The 21,659-nt window shown below is 40.1% G+C and overlaps 1 protein-coding gene across 1 annotated transcript in view; it reads right to left on the bottom strand.

The window, feature by feature from the left end:
• Window positions 1-21,659, bottom strand: part of HEATR1 (HEAT repeat containing 1) — a 54,390-nt gene that overhangs the window by 11,994 nt on the left and 20,737 nt on the right. The window contains exons 17-29 of the mRNA XM_042456633.1: window positions 21,063-21,251; window positions 19,477-19,651; window positions 18,621-18,769; window positions 17,369-17,561; window positions 14,747-14,919; window positions 13,697-13,864; window positions 13,254-13,496; window positions 11,882-12,013; window positions 10,092-10,198; window positions 6,800-6,943; window positions 5,734-5,849; window positions 5,451-5,572; window positions 4,034-4,194 (exon numbers count right to left, since the gene is read on the bottom strand). Coding sequence (XP_042312567.1) covers window positions 4,034-4,194; window positions 5,451-5,572; window positions 5,734-5,849; window positions 6,800-6,943; window positions 10,092-10,198; window positions 11,882-12,013; window positions 13,254-13,496; window positions 13,697-13,864; window positions 14,747-14,919; window positions 17,369-17,561; window positions 18,621-18,769; window positions 19,477-19,651; window positions 21,063-21,251 — 2,072 coding nt within the window. The remainder of the gene's footprint in view (window positions 1-4,033; window positions 4,195-5,450; window positions 5,573-5,733; window positions 5,850-6,799; window positions 6,944-10,091; window positions 10,199-11,881; window positions 12,014-13,253; window positions 13,497-13,696; window positions 13,865-14,746; window positions 14,920-17,368; window positions 17,562-18,620; window positions 18,770-19,476; window positions 19,652-21,062; window positions 21,252-21,659) is intronic.

Here is a 21,659-nt window from a genome sequence, read left to right as displayed (position 1 = left end):
GGAGAAAGGGGCCGCTTGGCCCCTGTTCTCCATTGGCTTTGCTGGTGCAGCGTCGGAAGGCTGCGCCAGCGAAGCAAAGCGGCGCCGCAGACCAAGGAGCTCCAAAACGGAGCTCCTTCCGGTCTGCGGAAAGGCCGCCCTGCCGCGGATTGAGGACGTCACATCCGCGCTTGCCCCGTCTAGAGGCGGCGCGGGCCGTGAACGTCCTCACGGGCTGCGGCCGTATGGAAGGGGCCGCCGCCTTTAGTAGTGCGTGACGAGCAGCATTAGGTTAGGGTGGGTGGCAGAAGCAACGCCCTTTTGTAAACCTATTGCGTGCTCGTCACGCACTAAAGTGCCGGTCTGTAACCGGCCTTCCTTTCTTTTTTAGGAAGGGTTTGTTTTTCAGTCCTCTTCAGATTGGCAGTCTTATACGTAATATATCAGTTCTCCCAATGGCTTGTTTTGTAGGCTGAGGAAAATAGTGATTCCGTGAAACTCAAGGAAACCTGCAAGGGGTGGGATAAAAATAATTCGTGTTGTTGTGGATGCTTTGCCTCATTCCCTTGAGAATCGTGCGCTTCCAATCCTGAACAACTGATAAGCACTATGTTGGGAGGAGAGCGTATTCTTTGGGTTTCTTCTTGTATCTTATTTGGAACAGTCATGTAACAAAATCAGTGACAGCAGTTTGCAATGGCGAGAAGGTAGGATGATCTTCTGTGGTGTATTTTTTTGTTATTGTTGTTTCAAAATGCATTGTAAGTTAATGATGTCTTACTCAAAACTCATGTTGTTTTCCTCTGCACCCACCCCTTTTTCGTTTCCTAACTCATCACTTAGGCAGGATAACAGTTTTGGGAGACTGATACAGAATTCTGGATTTCTGTATACTGTAGGTTGTTAGTGTAACAGAACAACTGCACAGTCTGATAAAGTACTGGACTATTTAAAAAAAACTTCCCAGAGAACAAAGAAGTTAATTGCTAGTTAATACCTTACAGTGCTCTCTGCATAAGTACAAATAGTTTGGCAGAAAATTTGGTTTTAAACCATATTAATCATTCCTCTCTGTGTAGCATTATCGGCCCGATAACAGATGGGCAGAAGGGTGGGCTTCTGCCGTTCCGGGGGCGATTGTGTTATATGACGCATGCGCCCCCCCCCCCCCCCGGTGTGCCCTGATGCCTCCCTCTTAAGCCACCCCAAATCCCACCCCAAAAAGAAGCAGATCTTTTCCCAACTCTTTTTTTAACTTGATATTCTCTCATAAGAAACAATACACTGGTACGGGGAACGTCGCCCGGATAACAATGCGGGGGACGAAATGCGAAAAAACCAGTTAAAATATGTTCCGGTTACGAAGTTTTTCGGGTTACGAAAAATTTGGTGCTTTTCGGCGCTTTTTCGCACAAATCGGCTTTCGCTATAGCGCATATGGGCTTCGCTTGCGAATGCTTTTCGGTTAGAATGGCCGCGGAACGAATTAATTGAACCCGGGGAGCCTGTAGAAAGAACAAAGTGAAAGTGGGAACCTGCAAATTGAAACACCTCATCTAATCCCTCAAATTTTAAAGAAGAGACATTTTAAACAATTAAAAGTGTGGTCTAGAAGTGATTTCTTGTGGTAAAATTATTTTATGTAGAATTTTGGTATCACTTCACTTTGCTTACATGGGAATTAAATCAATGTCCTGTAATTACTGCAGTCCTTCTTGGGGAATGGCATGTTAATACGTCCAATCTGTAGGGCCATGAGTTTTCTTTTCATATTGTTGACACATCTGTTAGATCCTCTACAGATTCTCTCTGTTGTAACTGAAGCCTTTCTATTGGTATGCATCTGTTCACTTGGTGATTATTTCTCTGTAATGTGCTCCGAGTGCAGCGTCCACTGGGGGGGGGGGTGGAGTTAATTGTTGGTGTTGAACTGAAGATGAAATGAAGGATGGATGATGGTGGGAAGAAGGTGAGGAGTCACTCCCCACTTCTCTAAAATTGGAGGTCCCTCTCATATTGTCTTCCTCAAATGAATCTGTCACCCTTCATCCTTTTATATAGTTCTTCCTTGTATTGTTTCCATCATCTTTTTATTTCTTCTTGGTACGTAATGTGTTCCCGCTGCAGTCATAGAGCATTGCTACTTTGGATTAAATTTCCCTTTGATTTCTCAGATCTTGGGAAGAGGTTCTCTTGTTATTCTTTTTGTTGCTTGCTCATCATTCTATAATACGAAAGACTGATAACCACTTGCTCTGTGTAGAAATAGCTAAAGCACCCACATTTGTTACCTGCCTTTCAAAGGTGTTTTGTTTTTTCTTTTAAAAAAGAGGACACATGCCAAAGGTAAGTTGTTGCCTGTCAATAGCTAAGAGGCGTCAGTAATTGGAATGTGAGATTGAGCTAAATTTTAAAACCGAAGAACATAATGGTCTATAGTAGTAGAAAATGGCTTTACATGTGCCTCGTATTACACTAAAGTGTGTTTGAATATTGGGGGGTGGAGGTGTACTAAGATTTCTCTTTCTGGGTTAGCGGCTGGTGGCCATACTTAGAATAACTTGCGGTGTGCTACAGGATTCCCGGTGGTGGGTGGGGGTGTGGAGGATGTGTATAGTTAGGTGAGTGTTGTGAGTTAGAATGGTAGTTAGGACTTTGAGCTTCCATCATGGGTGTGAATAAAGCTTGGGGGCAGTCAGCAGTGTAAGGCTCTACAGGCAGGAATTATGAGATAGTTGGAGTTCAACAACAGTTAGAAAGTCAGTGTGTGTGGATTACCCTGCCTCTGTAGGACAAAAGAAAACACACCACCATACACATACATTGCTCAGCAGGCAGAGCTTCATGTTTTTTTAAATTATTATAAATCATAGTAACTTTACTATGGCCTATAATAAGAAGGAATGGAGTTGTTGCTTCGACTGTCCTAATATAGGAACAAGAACGGGCTTTTTGTTTGTTTGAGGAAAAGCTTAAAATAGTTTTGTTAAGTTATACCTCTAGATGCATATAAATGTCTGGGCTGGTCACAGGCCTAATTGCAGGTATGGGTGGACAGGGGGAACTTTGTCCCTTATAAACTGTTTTGTAACCTTGCAACTCCCTTGCTGCTCTATCCAGGCATGCGTTTATGGGGAATTGTAACCCAAAACATCTGGAGAGCCAAAGGTTCTCCCTGCCGCCGCGGGGTGTCCTTGGGGCTTGAAGCCCCAGGGACACCCCTTTTCAGGCTGCGGGGAAGCGGTGTTTTTCTGCTTCCCCGCAGCCTGAAAAGCGGCGGATCGGGGTCTCAGCGGCTGCCGCTCTGGCAACTCAGGCCCCGATCCGGCGGGGAAAGGGGCGGGTGCAGCCCGCCTCAAAGAGGCGGTCTGTAACCCGCCGAAAAAACAACTATAATCAATGCTTGAGTATATGAAAACCTAATCATGTAATGAGACCGTGAGATTGGCTGTTGAAAAAGGGGTCAATAGAATTGTGTGTTTAAATAGAGGTTAGGCTTTGGAAGTCAGTGACTGGACTTGGGGGCTGGTGGTGATCTAACACTTCAAAGAACAGAAGAATTTGCCAAGACCCAGGAGTGCATTACTGTCCTCGAGCATGCAATTATGGATTGTTCCTCTGCAGTGAACGGTTAGGTTATGAAAGATTATTGAGGAAGTTCTTTTGACAAAATTACATGTCAAGTCAGATGGGGTTAATTACCAGTAAGGAGTGCTAATACACATGCTTCCAATTAAAGCTTCCTCCAAGTTATGCGCCTGCACCACCTGCACTATTCTTGATCACTTCAACACAGATAATGAGCCCCTTCAGTTGCAAACAGTCTTTTTACTTTTTTAACATGTAGTTTGTTCTGCCAGATAATCCTATCTAACCAAACAAGGTAAACTCAGCACCAGACATTCTATGGTGCAGGGGTGGAGTTTACCACTGTACAGAACAAGAAAACTCTGTTCATAATTAACTGAATGTTAGCCAATGACTCTGAAATCTTAATTGAAGGGAAAAGGAAGAAGAGCTATTCTGTTCTGCATACAGGCCAAACCTGTATTACCCTATTTCAGTCTTCAACTTAAAATGTCTTACCTGTATAAGAGCAGGGATGACCATCTTCACTGTCTTGTTAATCACCTGGAAACTGTAAATATCATCCAGACGCATCACATTTGCCCCCATGAATGTAAAGATGGGCATGATGTTGTGCAGCACTTTACCCTGAAGAAGAGAAATCAATTGCAAAATAACAAATTGCCATTTGGTTTTTTTTCCTACTGAAATTAAGTTAGCGACTTTCTATTTTCCTCTTTAAATGACCAGAACTGGTCATCTTTTTCTCTAAAATGCAAAAGCCTAATACAGTCTAATGTATTATCATGACAATGAGTCAATTTATTTATTTCCATCTTATGTCTAAAAGTCTGTTTAAAATAATGTAAAAAAAAAAAATAAAAGCAAAAAACATATTAAGCAATTTTAAAAAATTAGGAAGAAAGATTAAAATTGATTACAATATTTTAAAATGATTTAAAACTATTTGAGTCAAGGAAACCTATGTGTTTTGTGTTAGCTGGAGGGTGGCTTTCCTGGTTAGGATCAGTGGTATAGAGAGTGGTATGGAGAGAGATTATCCCATCTGTCGACCAAAGGCACACTGAATTGAGAGTAAGAGCAACGTTTGGAGGATAAGGAATATTCTCTCTTATCCAGCACGAACAAATAAAAAGCTATGCCAACTATTCAGCACTGAATGATTAGAATACCAAGTGCTATTCAAGTCATTCACTCCTTGTCTGGATCAAAGATAATGGATGTGGGACAATTCAGGGACCGACATAACAAATATCAGAGATGGGAGTAGGATAGAATGATGCATGTTTGACCAGGGTGCTTCTATAAGGTTGACAAAGTCATTTTTGAGGCAGAGAAAGAAACGATTGAAAAGCAAAATTTGAAAGCTGTTTCAAGAACAGGAATAGGGCAGCAAGGATAAATTAACAGACTCTGGTATAAGTATCTGAAAACTAAAATTACTAAATTCAAAGACATAGCTGTGTTAGTCTGGAAAATCAGTATGCAAAGGATCATGTAGCACCTTTGAGGATGCATCTGTTTTGTGAAACATTTAGCCTTCTTTGTGAGAGAGCTCTGGTACAACAATAAACTACAATTCCCAAGATTCCCTAGCACTGAGCAAGGGCAGTTACATTGGTCTCAAAATGGCTAATTTCTGCAGTGTTTTGGATCTCAGTCTACAAAAAGCTCATGCTACCAGCTTCTTTATTTCAGTTAATCTCAAAGATGCTGTAAGATGCCTTTGAATACTAAAGTAACTAAAGTTTCAAACCAAAGCTCAAAAAGGGACCCAAAGCCAGAATAACTGCGAAGTGCACCACTTCTTGAAATCCATTTCAGTTTGAACACTCACTTTTCCTTCTGGGTAGCGTGCATATGAATGAGGCATTGGTACTTACAGGAAACATCCCAGCAGCAGTGCCCAGCAGGAGTAAAGCATGGTGATGTGTCTGAGGCATTTCCGAAACTCGGATGCATTGAACTATCAACTCCACATTGAACTTCTCTTCGTCAAGGATACCTCAAAATGTAAAGTATGGCTTATTTTAACATTAGGTTTGTTAGAATTACATCCAGATATCTATACATGTTATAATGTTTTCCCATTAACCTGTACATCAAAAAGGCATTAATGCACATTAAGCCCAGGGCTAATTTTCCAGCTTTTCATTTATATCTCACCTTTCTTTAACCTGCTGCCATCCGGAGACAGTTTCTGACAAATATTAAGTAGACCACCAAGTATAAGTTGTTTTACATATTCCAGATTTTCCTGTCCTGCAGAAGGCTCTAGACATCTGGAAATTCAGAATTCAGTTAAATAACAATTCAGGAGAAATAAAACATTATATGACATAATTTCAAATTATATTGTCCAATAAATTAAGTCCAGTGTCATACATTAAAACTCAAGACAGAAAAAAAACATTTTCTGGGAAACAGTGATGGCTCCCGTCCACCTTGTCCAGGGTTCATTTCCAAAAATTTAACACAAGTTTGCCAACAGGAAAATCATTCTTTTACTCCATACCTCTCTACTGGAAGATACTGTTCATACCACAAGAGATCAGAATTAAAATACCTATTTGTTAGGATACAACAGTTGTCAGTTTGTGTTATGCTTTTTAAGTAAGGATGTGACTTGACCATAGCTGGTATGTACATGGACAACATTTATCATACAAATAAAGACTTTATCTGTACCACAGGTAAAAGAGGAAAGTAGTCTTCCAATAACAGTAGCAAGACAATATCCTGCTCCCACCTTGAACTGTTCCTCAGCCCACACTCTCTTCAGCTATTAAACTTCTTCTTTCCATTTGCAAAGAAAAAGCAAATATATGCAATTTTTGACCTTTCTGAGATATAAAAAGGATACACTATATTTTAAGTTCTACCCTACACTACTGAAGAAAATGACAAGAGAAAAAATAATATAAACATATGTGTTATGTGACTCCCATTCCATTGTATTTAGGTGTTCACACGATAAAACTTGAGAACATAAACTGCAATGAGAACCAAGTGGCAAGAAATCTGCACCTTTAGGAGGGCAGCCAACTCTGACAAAATGTCTATCTTCATTACCTTACTCAACAAGCAAAAGACCACACACACCCATTCCCCACATACTGGCATTCTTGTTCTCTAGCAATTAAGCTATTACATATAAAGGCAGGACTGAGCCCTATTATAGTCCAGTAAGAAAAGTGTTTTCACAGTTGCTCTCTAAATCCAGTGTTATTACCTAGCAAGCAAGCTGAAAAGGGTAGGTATCAGTGCCTGTGGCTGCTTAAGCTTCTTCTTGTGTTGTAGTAATTCCAGTATAAGAGTGACTCTCTGCCAGTTCACATTGCTTTCTTCCTGTATGCATTCCTGATCCTGAGCTTTTCTGGAGGAAGAAAATCAGAGAGTAAGAAGAAATTTACTATTTACACATGCTTGTTCCAACAATTTTCAAAATAACTGTTTTTGTGAAAAGCACAATGTAAACAAAATAGGGATCAGCAAAATGGAACTAACATAGCAAAATAGAACTTTTATATGATGAACACCAGATGGTCAGAATCTGGTGTTAGACCATATTGTCTGAAGAAAAAACCACCCATATGCTCTAGAGCCCATTTGCAATGTAATTAATTGATCCCATTAAGCTGGGATGTTATGAGGAAGTATCTGCCCAGATCCCACCTCTCCTCTTGCCTTTCTTGACAGCTGACTGTGAGCAATCACACTAGTCTAAAAAATTAAATGGGCACGCATATTAAAAAAGGAACCTAGATCATTTTGCTGGCTATATATTATTTAGATATTGGAAAAAGTCAAATAAAGACCACCTAAGTGTTAATCTTTGAAAAACTTAAGTTATGCAGCTGCCTCACACCAGTCTTTCTAGTCTACCAATGTCTGTTCTATGATAGCCAGAATGATATAGTGGTTTCAGCATTGGGTGAGACTTTGGGAGATAGCTTTGCTGAGCCACGAAAACCCAGTGGATGAACTTGGCAAGTCATGCTCTCTCTCAATCTCAGAGGAAGACCATGGCAAATCTCCTCTGAACAAATCTTGGCAAGAAAACCCCATGATAGGTTTGCCTCAGGGTTGTCATCAGTCAGGGAAAAAAAGGCACAGCACAACACAGACAGTAGGTAGGCAACCATTAGGGTCATTCTAAGTCAACTTGAAAGCACAAAACAACAAAATGTTTGTTTGACCATCAGCAGCATTTTTCCAGAATGTCAGCCATGGTTCTAACCTTCATGGCCATAAAGGAACTGATTAATTAAAAGGCCTTTACAGATGGGAAATTCCATTCCTGAAAGCCATGCAATAAAATCAGCTGTAGGCTGGAACAGTATACTGAACATGGTGACATGTTTGATGTCTTACATAAACTTTTGTCAGAAGTTCTGCAGAATGGACAGGACAGCTAATTCTTTCTTCTATATAAAAGGCTGTAGTGCTACTCAAAGAGGTGGTCTGTGGAATGGTGGCAGTCCATGAAACACTGGCTGCCTATCCACAGTAAGTTTCCAGGAGAGAAAGAAACTGTTACATCCAATGAGCAGACTCAGTTTCAGTCCCTGATATGTGGGGGAAACCTCTGCCAGTGTACTACATCAAATAGCTTTAGAATATTTGCCCTAGTGGACAGAAAAGACCATTAGATGGCAACAAGATGTGAGAAAAGTATTCCCTCCCATACACTTCCAACATGTTCAATTATTTTCTCTACTGATACAATGAATTTCAGACATGTCAGATGCCTATAGAATTAAAGAACTGTGAACGGATGGTAACTTTCTGTAAGTATATACTTTCAAAAAAAAAGGCTACATTTATTTTACCATGTCTGACCAGATTGCTTTGTCTCTTCTCCCATGCCACCCCACAAGAAACTTTATTTTGTGTGTGTTATGTTTTCATGGGATTAATGTCAGTTGCTTTGATGTGACTATTTTGGGATAAGCAGCAGTGTCACTACAGATGAGATCTTTGCCTCCTAAAAGAATTTTTCCTCCCTCATTAATTTTTCCTTTAGTCCCCAAATTTTTAGTATTGCAGAGTGTGAAGACACACCCAACTAAAGGTGGTGGCAGGTTTGGGTGTGCAACGCCGGTACCCTGGTGAGATCAAACTCTTTACCCAAAAAGGCTCTGAAGCTGAATGTAAAGTTCAAAAGGGGGGAAATTTAATTTAAAGGACAAAAATAAAGAGTTTTCTCCTCCCCAGTTCTAAATAAAAGATACAGTGGTACCCCGGGATACGAATGCGCCGCCTTACGAAATTTCCGGGTTACGAAAAAAATCAATTGAAAAAAACTGTTCCGGGTTACGAAAGAAATTTTGGTGCTTTTCGGCACTTTTTCGCACCAAATCGCGGCTTTTCCCCATTAGCGCCTATGGGTTTTCAGCTTGCGAAAGCCTTTCGGGTTACGAAAGCGGCGGCGGAACGAATTAAATTCGTAACCCGGGGTACCCCTGTACTTTACAGTTTCAGCAATCTTCCGTATGTCATCTTTCTGGGTCTGATGTTGGTTTGCTCTCCTCACTCAATGGAGCTGGTGCAGGGTCTTTCAGCTCCTGAATTCCTCTATTTTCTTGCTGATGGTAACTAATTTGGTTAAACTGGTAACTAAAATGGCTAAAACCTGGTAACTGAAATGGCTAACATGTAAGAAATGCCCTTTCCGGCTGTCCAGGCCTGTTTGCCACCAAAAAGACAGCTCTCTGCCTGCTCACAGCAAAGACTGCTCCCAAACTAAAAGGTTCCAGCTACAACAGAGCATGCTAGGAAAGGGCAAACCAAACCTGGAAATAATGCAGGGGAATCCTACAGCTCCTCCCACAACTAATACAAATAACTTTTCTACACTAAAATAATCTATGGCCTGAACCAATGTGAAAGAAAATGCAGGGGAAAATTCAATCAGTCCTGGCAGGACATCACACAGAGTGAGACACTGAAACTGTTCACACCTAGAACTCTTATACCTGCTGTGTTTGCATTCCTTGCTAACATTATGTACCCCTTTTCTTTGGCTGCCTAAACTGCATTTCTATATATTCAACTTAAAATTTTAAATTACTCCAATGCTAACAATTTGGAGATTAAAGAAAAAATTGATTACAAGAGGGCAGAATTCTTATATGGGGCAGTGCCCTCGTTGTCCTCTCAACAGTTAATCCTGTGGCACAATAAGAATCCAACAGTTGAAGAATCTTTACAAACAGGCTATTATAAATTCAGCATCTCTATCAGCCCTGGGTCCATGGCTGCATCCACACTACAGAAATAATCTGGTTTGACACCGCTTTAACTGCCATGGCTCAATGCTGTGGAATTCTGGAACCTATAGTTTGTTGTGGCCACACAGCGGAGCAGAGGCTCTGGGGCCATAACAAACTACAGTTCCCAGAATTCCACAGCTTTAAGCCATGGCATTTAAAGCGGTGTCAAACCAGATTATTTCTGCAGTGTGGATGTAGCCAATGTCACATTAATTTCCATCTATACACACTGTACATGTAACATTTTACCTCTGCTGCTGCATCTTCTGCTTTCTTGTTTGCTGAACAGTGATAATATTCTTAGCTTTCGGCAGAGGTTCCAGTTCCACACTAACTTGCTCAGCATCAATTGAAATCTAAAGCATATACAAGGATGTAACATTTATTCTAAAAGAATGCTGGACAAGTCAACCACAGGCCATATCACCAAAATACACCAGAATCTGGAAAACTTATTTTATACTAAAGGTAAAGGTAGTCCCTTGACATGAATGTCTAGTTGTAAGCAACTGTAAGGAGCAGCACTCATCTCCATTACTAAGCTGAAGAGCCAGCGTTGTCTGAGGACTGCTCTGGTGGTCATGTGGTCATGACTGTACTGAATGCTGTTATCTTCCCACTTAAGTGGTACCTATTTTTCTACTTGTATTTGCATGCTTTCGAACTTCTAGGTTGGCAGAAGCTGGGATTAGTGACAGAAGCTCAGCCCATCATGTAGCACTTGGGTCTCGAACTGCCAACCTTTCGATCTTCCAACTGTCAGAATTAGCATCTTAACTACTAAGCCACTGCATCCCTCCTGTTTTTTTTACAACAGCTCCTGAAATCCACTAGCCATCATGTTAATTGGTCAGGGGATTCTAGAAGCTGTTGTCCAGATGAGTAGATTCCACGTTCTGGAATATGCACAGAACACATGGGTGAGTATTGCACAGGGCATTAATGGCTCAGTAGGAAAACATATCATGGTCATCCCTTCATCAACTGATATGGCAACTTCATGTCTGTATACATGTTGAGGACAGATATACAGCTGCTAATGAGGCCATCAAAAGGTTAAATATGCTTCACTGTGCCCGGATCCAGCTCCAGCTAAGTACCACCCTACCATCATGTTCTGGTACCAATGGCCATCACAGGTGTCACTGGTGGAGGTAGGAGCAACCCTTCCACTGCACCAAGATCTAGCTCTATGACCTGCTGAACCTTGTGAACTGATGAGATTCTGAACTAGTGTTAGAATTTGCTCCCCTCCTTTCTTCCAGATTTCCTTTCTTATTGTATTATATTTTAGCAGATTATAAACCTGAAGGCAGCACTATTTTACTTCAATATTTTTAAGCCACCATGGGAACTTTTTCTATTTGAAGAGTGAATAAACATGCTATAATTAACATGTCTCTTAAATGAATCATTTGTACTATATACACAAAGATATATGAAAACACAATTACATTTCTTTATCTGAAAGGAAAAACTGGGTTGGTGGAATGGAATGGGCTGAAGTTGATTTTTCCATCTTCTTTCTCCATCAACCCCAAGTGTGTGGGGACTGAAGGGGAAGATTTTGGAAAATTAGACGAATATAATTTCTATGTGGAAAGCAGGAAGTGTATCTGTTCAGTTTTCTGCAGCCTTTCCTCACCCCTTAGCTCCTCACACTATAGTCCATTTTAGCAGCTCCATCAAATCATGAGGAACAGGCTCTGCCAGAGGAAGGATGGGATACGAAAATCAGCTTTCACACATCATGTTATGCAAGTGAGTATCTGGACTTGTTTGAAAAAAACTTCCTCTCAATATTATTTATTAATGTATAACCCTCCTTACATACAACCAAATGCCTTGTATATTGTTGCAATTCCTGTTCTACATTTTCATTCTTCCATACTTTGAATACACACTTTAACTAATTTCTATGGAAAAACATGCTGACAGCAATAACTGCAAATGTAATCATCCCATCATGGGGGTATAATCCTATTGCACTTAGAGAAGAATGATATTCTCATAAACCAAAGAGATTAAGACCATTTTACCCCTTTAAAAACACTGCTGATCATCTGTGCACAGTGTGGATTTTTACAATTCAGAAGTAAATCAAACAGGACTCCCAAAATCTTTTGTTGAACCTTTCCATCTGGCAGTGCAGCAAAGAATGACTTTGTAATCTAAAGTTAATAATAAAAAGATTATTGTAAATAGTGCTATATTATTATTACTATTAAAACAGTTACAGCACAAAAGGTCACATCTTACAAATGTTAAATATATAATTAAATTGTCAAAAGACTGGAAATAGGTAAAAACATGACTATTCAGCAACAAATATACCCGGCACAGCACATTCTGAAAGGCCCATTCTACCTGAGCAATCAGCCTTAAAAGGCATGCAGAAACAAGAACATCTTCACTTACTTGTGAAAGGATAGCAAGGGCCACCAGTCTACTCTCTCTAGGAAGGGAGCCAGAGCTAGGGAGCAGCCACTGAGAAGGTCCACTGTTCAGATGTATCTCTGTGATAGTGTGACAAAGAACTCCCCCCCCCCCCCAAAAATCTCAAAACATGGACAGGCTCAGATGGGAGAGTACGGTTCTTCAGATATAACCTGGGCCTGAACCATCTAGAGCTGTATAGGTATTAACTAGCACTTAGAATTGTGCCCAGAAACAGACTGACGGCTAATGGATCTGATGCAACAAGGGAATTGTGTCCTCCCTGTACCCAGCTCCAGTTAGCAATCTCCCTGTAACTTTTTGGATCAACTGAAATTTCCAAACATTCTTCAAAGGAAGCGTCATAGAGTGCATTACAATAATTCAAATGGGATATAACTAAGGCATGTATCACTATGGCCTGACCAGCATTTCTAGAAAAGGATTTACCTGGCTCACATACCTTAACTGTTCAAATTAACCCCTGGTCACCAATAAAACCTCAGCTTCGAAGCATGGAACTGAATCCAGGTGTACAGCAAGCTGTTAACCTGTGTTTTCCAGGAGTATAACCACACCATTCATATGTCATCTAACCACATACACACTCCTGGTGTCATTTTCTTTCCATACCGATACTCTCTCTCTCTCTCTCTCTCTCTCTGCATAGGTAAAGTTATTGCTAACTCCAGTCCCAAGACTGGAGACAACAAGGATCCTGTTCCCCCACCACCTGCTTGATGTTTCCACTAAAGAATGCCACTGAGAAATACTGCTGCTCTCAAGACTTGACCAGAGTTAGCTGCAGGGTAAAAAAATGATTAGGGACAGTTTTCTGAAAGTGGCTTTGGAGACATTTTGTGGACAAATTGGAGATAAACCTTTCCATTTTAATGGTTCTGCACACTAATACCCATTGTGAAGCATTACAGTACTGAGCACTCTAGTCCCCACCCCTAGTTCTCACAATCTTACCTGTCCAAGAGTTCTCATTTGGAAAGTGCAGAGTCCTTTGTAGAGTTCCTGTGAGGTGTGTAAAGCTTTGATGAACAAATCTAGACTCTGTTGGTTTGTGCAAAGAAGTCCTGCTGAATGCTCATTGTATTTTCCAAGGATGAGATGCAAAAGAAGAGCTTCATTTTTTAACATCTCCTCTGGTTTTGTAAGAACTCTCTCCAGTAATCTATCCATGACAGGCAACAGATGAGAAAGCACTACCTGAAAATAGAGATATTCAAGATCAACTATTGTTTAACAAACCTTCAGAAAGGTGACCTATATATAAAATGTAATGTGTCGCATAAAAATGTTGCTACAGTACAGTATAAATAAGTTCAGGGGCATGTAAGTCATCATGCTGAAAAGAAAATGCCTGAATGAGTCAGTTTTCAAAACTTGGGATAATATATTTCACACACCTTGCCATTGACTGCCTGAAGAAGTTTCATCAGGTTTTGTGCAACATATGATGGGCACTTGCTGCTTTGGGCACATTCAAGCAGTGCTCCTAGCGCTTCTGACAACTTCTGCTGTTGTGGCTTTTGTTTTGTTTGAGTATGTAGCTCCTCAAACAATTTACCAAGACTCTAGTTTATAAAAAAAGGGTGGAAAACATCAAGAAACAATGAATTATTTATTTATTCATTTATAATACACACAAACATTTTATTTTTTATTGTAGAATAAAGTTCCTAAAATTTAACTGCCATCAGGATATAAAAATAAAAACAGAATTGCTTTGCAATGGGGGATGAAATAAAAGAGCTTTCAGCTAATGGAGGAATCTTTTCCACTACTGAAGAGATAAATGTCTGTGTTGAAATAACATTTCTGTATTTTACAACTGTGTAAATATGCTAAGGCCATTTGTACTGCCACAAACATCCCACAGTCCAAGAGCGCCAGTCTTGGTTTAACACTGCTGCCACATTTTTTTTCTCACATTGGGTGGGAAAGACTTGTGTGGCTGCAACATCTACAGAAATACTGCAGCTGCACAAGAGATAGGAAGGTGTGAAAGTGGCACCAGCATTCATTTGGACATTTGACCCATGCCGTGAGAAAACGCAGCAAATTTCAGTGTCAACAGGAAACTTCTTTCTCAGTTTGTCCGGCAGATAGAAAAAAGCCTTAACCTGAAGCAGTGATGATAAACTTATGTCTTGCCACCTTTCTCACAAGTTTCCTGGAGGTTTCCCAAATGGCAACCTGATCTTCAGGTTAAAAAGAAAGGAAAAGACAAGATTTCCTGCCTAACTCAAACCTCATCATAGGTCAAATTTGCCCCAGTAAAATGAGAGAAAGTCAGACATATAACCCAGTGCACTATATTGTTCACTACCACTGCTTGAAACTTTCTCCAGAGAACCTGTCTCCTACAAGACAAAAAGAACCACTGGAAGGCAACAAGTACAGAGAATCCCATATTCAAAGTACGCACCAACAATATCCCCCCCCCCCCAGGTTACCTGGATTACATATGTTTGGTCAGATGTTATCTCCTCAGCTTTCTGTACTAAATCTAGAAGTATAGGATGATATGCAGACTCTTTTATTCCACTCAGGGAATTAAGGCAGTTAACAGCAGCTCTCCGCACTTCACTCACAGGACTTCCCAAATTAATCAGCAAAGATACAATTACTGGAAAGTAACAAGTAATAAGAAACAGTTGTTTTCAATGCAGTTATTAACTGTTGCCTTAAATTGTGGATGCCTTTCAAAGTAAAAGCACTTTTTACAGCAATTAGAATCCCATCAGGTTAGCTTTGAAATAACTAAGTGCTGTATTTCAGAAAAAGACATCTCCTATATTTATGAGATCGTGATATTACTGAGAAAGAGAGGAATATAAATAAAAAAATCATAGAATCATAGAGTTGGAAGAGACCACAAGGGCCATCCAGTCCAACCCCCTGCCATGCAGAAAATCTCAATCAAAGCATCCCCAACAGGTGGCCATCCAGCCTCTGTTTAAGGACCTCCAAGGAGGGAGATTCCATTACACTCCAAGGGAGTGTGTTCCACTGTTGAACAGCCCTTACTGACAGAAAGTTCCTTCAAACGTTGAGGTGGAATCCCTGTTAAGCTTCTGAATTTAAGTGTGTTCAGGGTAGTCTGTTGATGCTATTAACTGCCATTGACTCATGGGAACCCTGTGGATGGAATCCCTCCAAGACCCCCTGTCCTCCATTGCTCTACTTAGGTCCTGTAAGTTAAGACCTGAGATCTGCCTGAGTCTAGCCATCTAGCGTGTGGTCTTCCTCTCCTTCTCCTGCCTTCTACCTTTCCTAGCATTATTGTCTTTTTCTATTGAGTCATAGAATTGTAGAGTTGGAAGAGACCACAAGGGCTATCCAGTCCAATCCCATTCTGCCATGCAAGAACTCTCAATCAAAGCATCCCAGACAGATGGACATTAAGCCTCAGTTTAAAGACCTCTAAGGAAGGAGACTCCACCACACTCTGAGGGAGTTTGTTCCACTGTCAAACAGTCCTTACTCAGGAAGTTCCTTCTAACATTGAGGTGGAATCTCTTTTCCTGTAGCTTGCATCCATTGTTCTGGGTCCTGTTCTCTGGAGCAGCCGAAAACAAGCTTGCTCCCTCCTCAATATGACATCTCTTCAAATATTTAAACAGGGCTATCATATCACCTCTTAACCTTCTCTTCTCCAGGCTAAACATCCCCAGTTCCCTGAGTCGTTCCTCATAGGACATGGTTTCCAGACCTTTCACCATTTTAGTCACCCTCCTCTGGACACGCTCCAGTTTCTCAATGTCCTTTTTGAATTGTGGTGCCCAGAACTGGACACAATATTCCAGGTGGGGCCTGACCAAAGCAGAATACAGTAGCACTATTACTTCTCTTTATCTAGACACTATACTTCTATTGATGCAGGCTAAAATCGCATTGGCCTTTTGAGCTGCCGCATCACACTGTTGACTCATGTTCAACTTGTGGTCTACTTGGACTCCTAGATCCCTTTCACATGTAGTCTCGTTCAGCCAGGTGTCACCCATCCTATATCTGTGCATTTCATTTTTCTGCCCTCAGTGCAGTACCTTACATTTCTCTGTGTTGAAATTCATTTTGTTAGCTTTGGCCCAGCTTTCTAGTTTATTCAAGTCATTTTGAATTTTGATCCTGTCCTCTGGGGTATTAGCTACTCCTCCTAGTTTGGTGTCATCTGCAAATTTGATAAGTATGCCCCAGATTTGGTCCTCCAAGTCACTGATAAAGATGTTGAATAGCACTGGGCCCAGGACAGAGCCCTGTAGGACCCCACTGGTCACTTCTCTCCAGGAAGAAAATTAGCCATTGTTGAGCACCCTTTGGGTTCAGCCAGTCAACCAATTACAAATCCATGTAACAGTTACCTTGTCTAACCCACATTTTACAAGCTTGTACTGAAATCAAGATATACTAATGCTTTAGTATAGTGATAGGCATCTTGTGGCCCTCCAGATAGGGCTGGACTCCCACTAAAATTGGCTGACATAGCCAGTGGAGAGGGATAATGAAAGCTGAAGTTCAACAAGAACTGCAGGGCTACATTCTGTTCACCCTTGTTTTAGCTAATGGGGCATATACCTGGAATGATGCCTTTATTCCAGATTTGAAATTCAGCAATTTTCCGAATAAATGAATAAATGCCCATGACTGTCTACTGTCTGCTCTTCTCTTCTCATGTACGCCATCTACATATCCATTGTTTGTCTGTACTAACTTCTAAACTACCTGCCTAACCAGGGGGAATGCAACTTGATTACAATAAATTCATAGCAGAGAGTTCTTGGCATTTGAATTTTATGGTCTTACTAAACTTTTTTTCCCCAAAAATTGATTGAGTCTGTAGATTCTGCCATTGTTTAACCAGCTGGTGGAAAACTAGGGGAATATATTACGAATATTAAGCACTGATTTTAAGTCACAGGAGACTTTTCATGCACATAGAAGTGGTCTTGTGGGGGCTGATTCCCTAAAGGGTATGTTAGAAATATATAAAACAAATAAATATTTTCTCCCTGCCTCCTCTCAAAAAACCTACAAGGCTACTGACAGCAAATGTTAGAATCAAACCTGAAAAATACCTGGAGACATTGTTGATGCCAGTTTCCTTTTTGTCTGCATGGTTTGGGATGCAAGCATTGCACAACCTATATACAAAGCACGAGTCTGTAGCACAGCATCTACTGCAAAGTTCAGCTGATTGGAGATGTTGTAACTGTAAGTCCACAAAACTGAGAAAAATCGGAACTGATCCTCTGGTCTTTTCAAATGAACCTTCAAATTAAAAAAAAAAAGCAGGGGACACTTTTATGAATACAGAGTGTGCGTTAGCTTTTGTTCTTCTCTCCCTTTGAAAAGGCAAACTACTACATTTAATTCATTAGGTACTCAATGTAATGGTTAAAATAGACTAGGACACTGAAGTCCAAATCTCTAACTGTGCATGAACCTCAATGGGTGAGTGAGTAACTGGGCCAGTCACCATCTCTCAGCCTAATTACCTTACATAGCTGTTGTGAAGAATACATGGGGAGGAGGACCAAGTACACCACTTCGATGTCTTGGGATGAAAGAAATGAAAAACAAATGTAACACACAGATCAGGGGTGAGCAACTTCTTCAAAGGTTTAAGGGCCAAACACACCTACTATAAAGACTGAAGGACTGTCCCTGCTCTCTGATGCTGCTAGCAGCTTCCCGTACCTTTTAAACATCCACACTCACACTTTAAAAGATCTCTGTGTGTTCAAGAGCTACTCAAAGTGGTCATCCATACACTGATTCCAGTTTGTGGTGACTTTCCAGGAAATAAATAGCTGTAGTCAATGGGCACAAATATGGTGCTGTCCCTGGAAAAAAAACTCTTGCCAGTCTCTTGCATCAAATAACTTAAAAACAATAGCGCTGCTTCGGAGGATGGCAACTGGGGAGATTTCACTACTTTTCCGAAGCCCCCAACAAATGTTGCAGGGAGAGGGCTCTACATTGGAAGTTATTTCTTATTACGAAAAACATCCCCTTGCCTAAAGGAGATTGGGAGTCAAAAACATGGTGATGTTCTCCTGCATTCTCTATATAAATTGCCTTTTTGAGAAGAAATTGTTTTCTTTAATGGGGAGGAGGTGGAAAGGGAGGAGGAATCAACCATAACAGTAAAGCTATGGGTCAAGGGTGGAGGGAATGGTTGACTGCATTTTGCCCACCGCAATGTAAGTATTTAAAATAAAAAAAAAACTTTTAAAAATGTAGATAGTTTGGTATTTCAAAAGTTTCTTGGTCAGAATAATAATCACCATCAATGTTGTCATTTAAGATTATAGCTAAAAAGTGTACCTCAAACAGAAGTTTCATCATTGTACGAAAATGATCAGCATGGATTCCCTCACTCGCTCCGTGAACCAGAGTGTTAAAAAGCCCCAAGAGCAGATACAAATAGTTTTTGTTCTTTTTATTTAATGTTTCAGGATTCCACCACATCTCATCTGTATGAATAAATATACAGAAGCAGAAATCAGCAGCTGAATTATACGTATCTTTGATAAAAAGACTTCCTGTAGGTCACAATCTAAGAATATCGTCCATTTCCATAACTGACAACATTGGAATCCATAGTAAAGAGCTGAACAATTTTGTGGACCATTAGAAGTAAGTGACAATTCTTTTGAAAGAGAAATGAGGGAAAGTAGCAGTTTTAGGCATGGAAGAATAATGTGAGAAATAATGTGATAGTTGATCTTAACGTACATGGTTTGATATTTACTCTGTAAAAATATACAACATATAAAGAAAAAGATACAGATGACAAAATGTGGATAAATAATATTAAAAAGTGGAAAGATATTTAGGGATATATATAATAAAATATATTACAACTGTAGGATGTAATGAAAAAATTGTGGCTTAGGAAGGGCTGGAAAGAATATAGTGGGAAAGCAAGACTTATTAATATTTAAGGGTTTTATGGAATTATACAAAATTATATAAGATGTGACAGGATAAGTGTTGGTGTACAATTACATTTATATTGGTGAATAAGGAAAATAGATATGGAAATGTGCAAGAATATGGAAAATAAAAAAATTAAAACAATAGTAGCATCGTTAGAAAACAAATGCAGAGCACCACAGCGAGCAAAACAATGGCAAGAACCATTTTTTAAAAGCAGTTTCTCCTGCAACTGAGAACTTACCTTTCAAAAAGGAATCTGGAGGGACCAGGCCTTGGATGAAGTTTCTCAGCAACACAATGAGCAAGACAAAATTTTCTAAATCAGCAGACTCTTCAGCATTTAGCTTTTGTATACATGCTTTTAATACCTCTAAGAACAGCTCACTGTCAGATGAGGAATATTCCCACAGAAAATTCTAAAAAAATAAAATACATCTGTTTATATACTGCAGCGATTTTTCCTCTGCCTCCATTTACTTTTTTAAAAAAGCAATGTATACTATACAAATTTAAACAACATAAGTCACTAAAAGCTGTGGTTATTTTATGTAATTTTTAACTACTAAAAGAATGTAATATTGCATGTTTAGGGAAGATAATGCTTTGTGAAAGAGGACAGGATCGAGGTGCCACTCCTTGAGCTACTGCTTCAGTGAGAAAAAACATACAGTTCCTAGGATCTATATAGTTTTGTTCACTCTTTGCCTTATTTTCTTCACCTCTGCTATGACAGACTGTTGTTTTTCCTGACTTATATAAAGTGCAAACTGTGAACAGCTCACCAAGTTTGCTCCTTGCCATCTTCTTCAGCTCCTCATTCTTGCCCTTTCTACTAAAGACTATCTCTCAAGATATGCCTTTTAGGTACAGTGCTTCCTCGGGTTACGAAATTAATTCGTTCCGCGGCCGCTTTCGTAACCCGAAAAGCCTTCGTAAGCCGAAATGCCATAGGCGCTAATGGGGAAAAGCCGCGATTCCGTGCGAAAAAGCCGAAAAAAGCACCAAAATTTTTTCGTAACCCGAAAAAACATTCGTAACCCGGAACAATTATTTCCTATGGGATTTTTTCGTATCCCGGAAATTTCGTAACCTGGGTATTTCGTATCCCGAGGTACCACTGTATTCATCTTAGCTGGCCTCTGACTTACAACTTCAACATGTATCTCTGCAAATACCCTGGAAATACACAGATCTCCCTTCTCACTGTCCAAAATTCCCAACTCTGCAGTATTCTTCCTAAACCCTATATATTGTAATTCCTTAAAGCAGAATATGAGTTACTTCTGACAACAGTAAACTACTCTGTGAGGTTTTTGTTTAAAAATGCTACAAATATACAATCAAATAGAGGCTCACGCCAGAGAACTGCACCCTATGAAGTACAGTGTGCAGTAAAGAAGAGCAAGTTTCTGACTTTAGCATCAGCTGTAAATATAAGCCTGAATATAGTTGTCAGTACCTTTTTTTTTTTAGAACTGTTGATAAATACAGTGGTGCCTCGGGTTACGAAAATAATTCATTCCGCGGCCGCTTTCGTAACCCGAAAAGCCTTCGTAAGCCGAATTGCCATAGGCGCTAATGGGGAAAAGCCGCGATTCCGTGTAAAATAGCGCCGAAAAGCACCAAAAGTTTTTTCGTAACCCGAAAAAACATTCGTAACCCGGAACAATAATTCCCTATGGGATTTTTTTGTATCCCGAAAATTTCGTAACCTGGGTATTTCGTATCCCGAGGTACCACTGTATGTAACATAGAACTAAGTGTCCCTTCTCTTTCTGTGCTTCATCCTGTTTCTTCCATCATGGTTTTCCAAATCAAAATCCTTACCTTGTCTTCAAATGTTTGCATTTTTCTATTCAAGAGTTCAAAGACCATCAAAGCCAGTGATGAATAGCGCTCTTCCATTTGTGAACTATCGGAACACGACTGGACAACAACAGCGCTGATTACATGCGCTGTTATCTTCTGCTTCACATTACGAGACTCTTTCTCAGCAATGCCAATGAGACCTTGCACCTTGGAAGTGAATCACAACACATAAGACAATTTGATTTTCTTCTACATTTTGGTGAAAGAAATTATTTTGCAAGGTGCTTGAACATGAGCTTTAGTGAATTCTTTGCTGTTCTGTTTTTCTCATATATTTTTTCAGACATACCAAATTTGGCTTTAAGAAATAAAACAAACGTATGAAGCTACATAGAGTCCAATCCATTGGTCCATTTAACTTAGTGCTCTCTACACTCAGAGGTAAGCAACCAGGTGTCCCCCCGATGTTGTGGACTATAACTCCCAACATGGCCTATGGTAGTGAACTATGACAGTCACAGTCCAAAACACCAGGAGATTAGTGAACTTTTGTAGTCAGCTGTGGAAATGCAAGCTATGTTCATTCTGCTTAAGAGGAATCTCTAGGTGCAAGAT

The sequence above is a fragment of the Sceloporus undulatus genome, chromosome 1, assembly GCF_019175285.1.
Source record: "Sceloporus undulatus isolate JIND9_A2432 ecotype Alabama chromosome 1, SceUnd_v1.1, whole genome shotgun sequence".
NCBI classification, from domain to species: Eukaryota; Metazoa; Chordata; class Lepidosauria; order Squamata; family Phrynosomatidae; genus Sceloporus; species Sceloporus undulatus.
The sequence above is the reverse complement of the archived record's forward strand: the minus strand, read 5'-3'. Positions and strand labels throughout refer to the sequence as shown.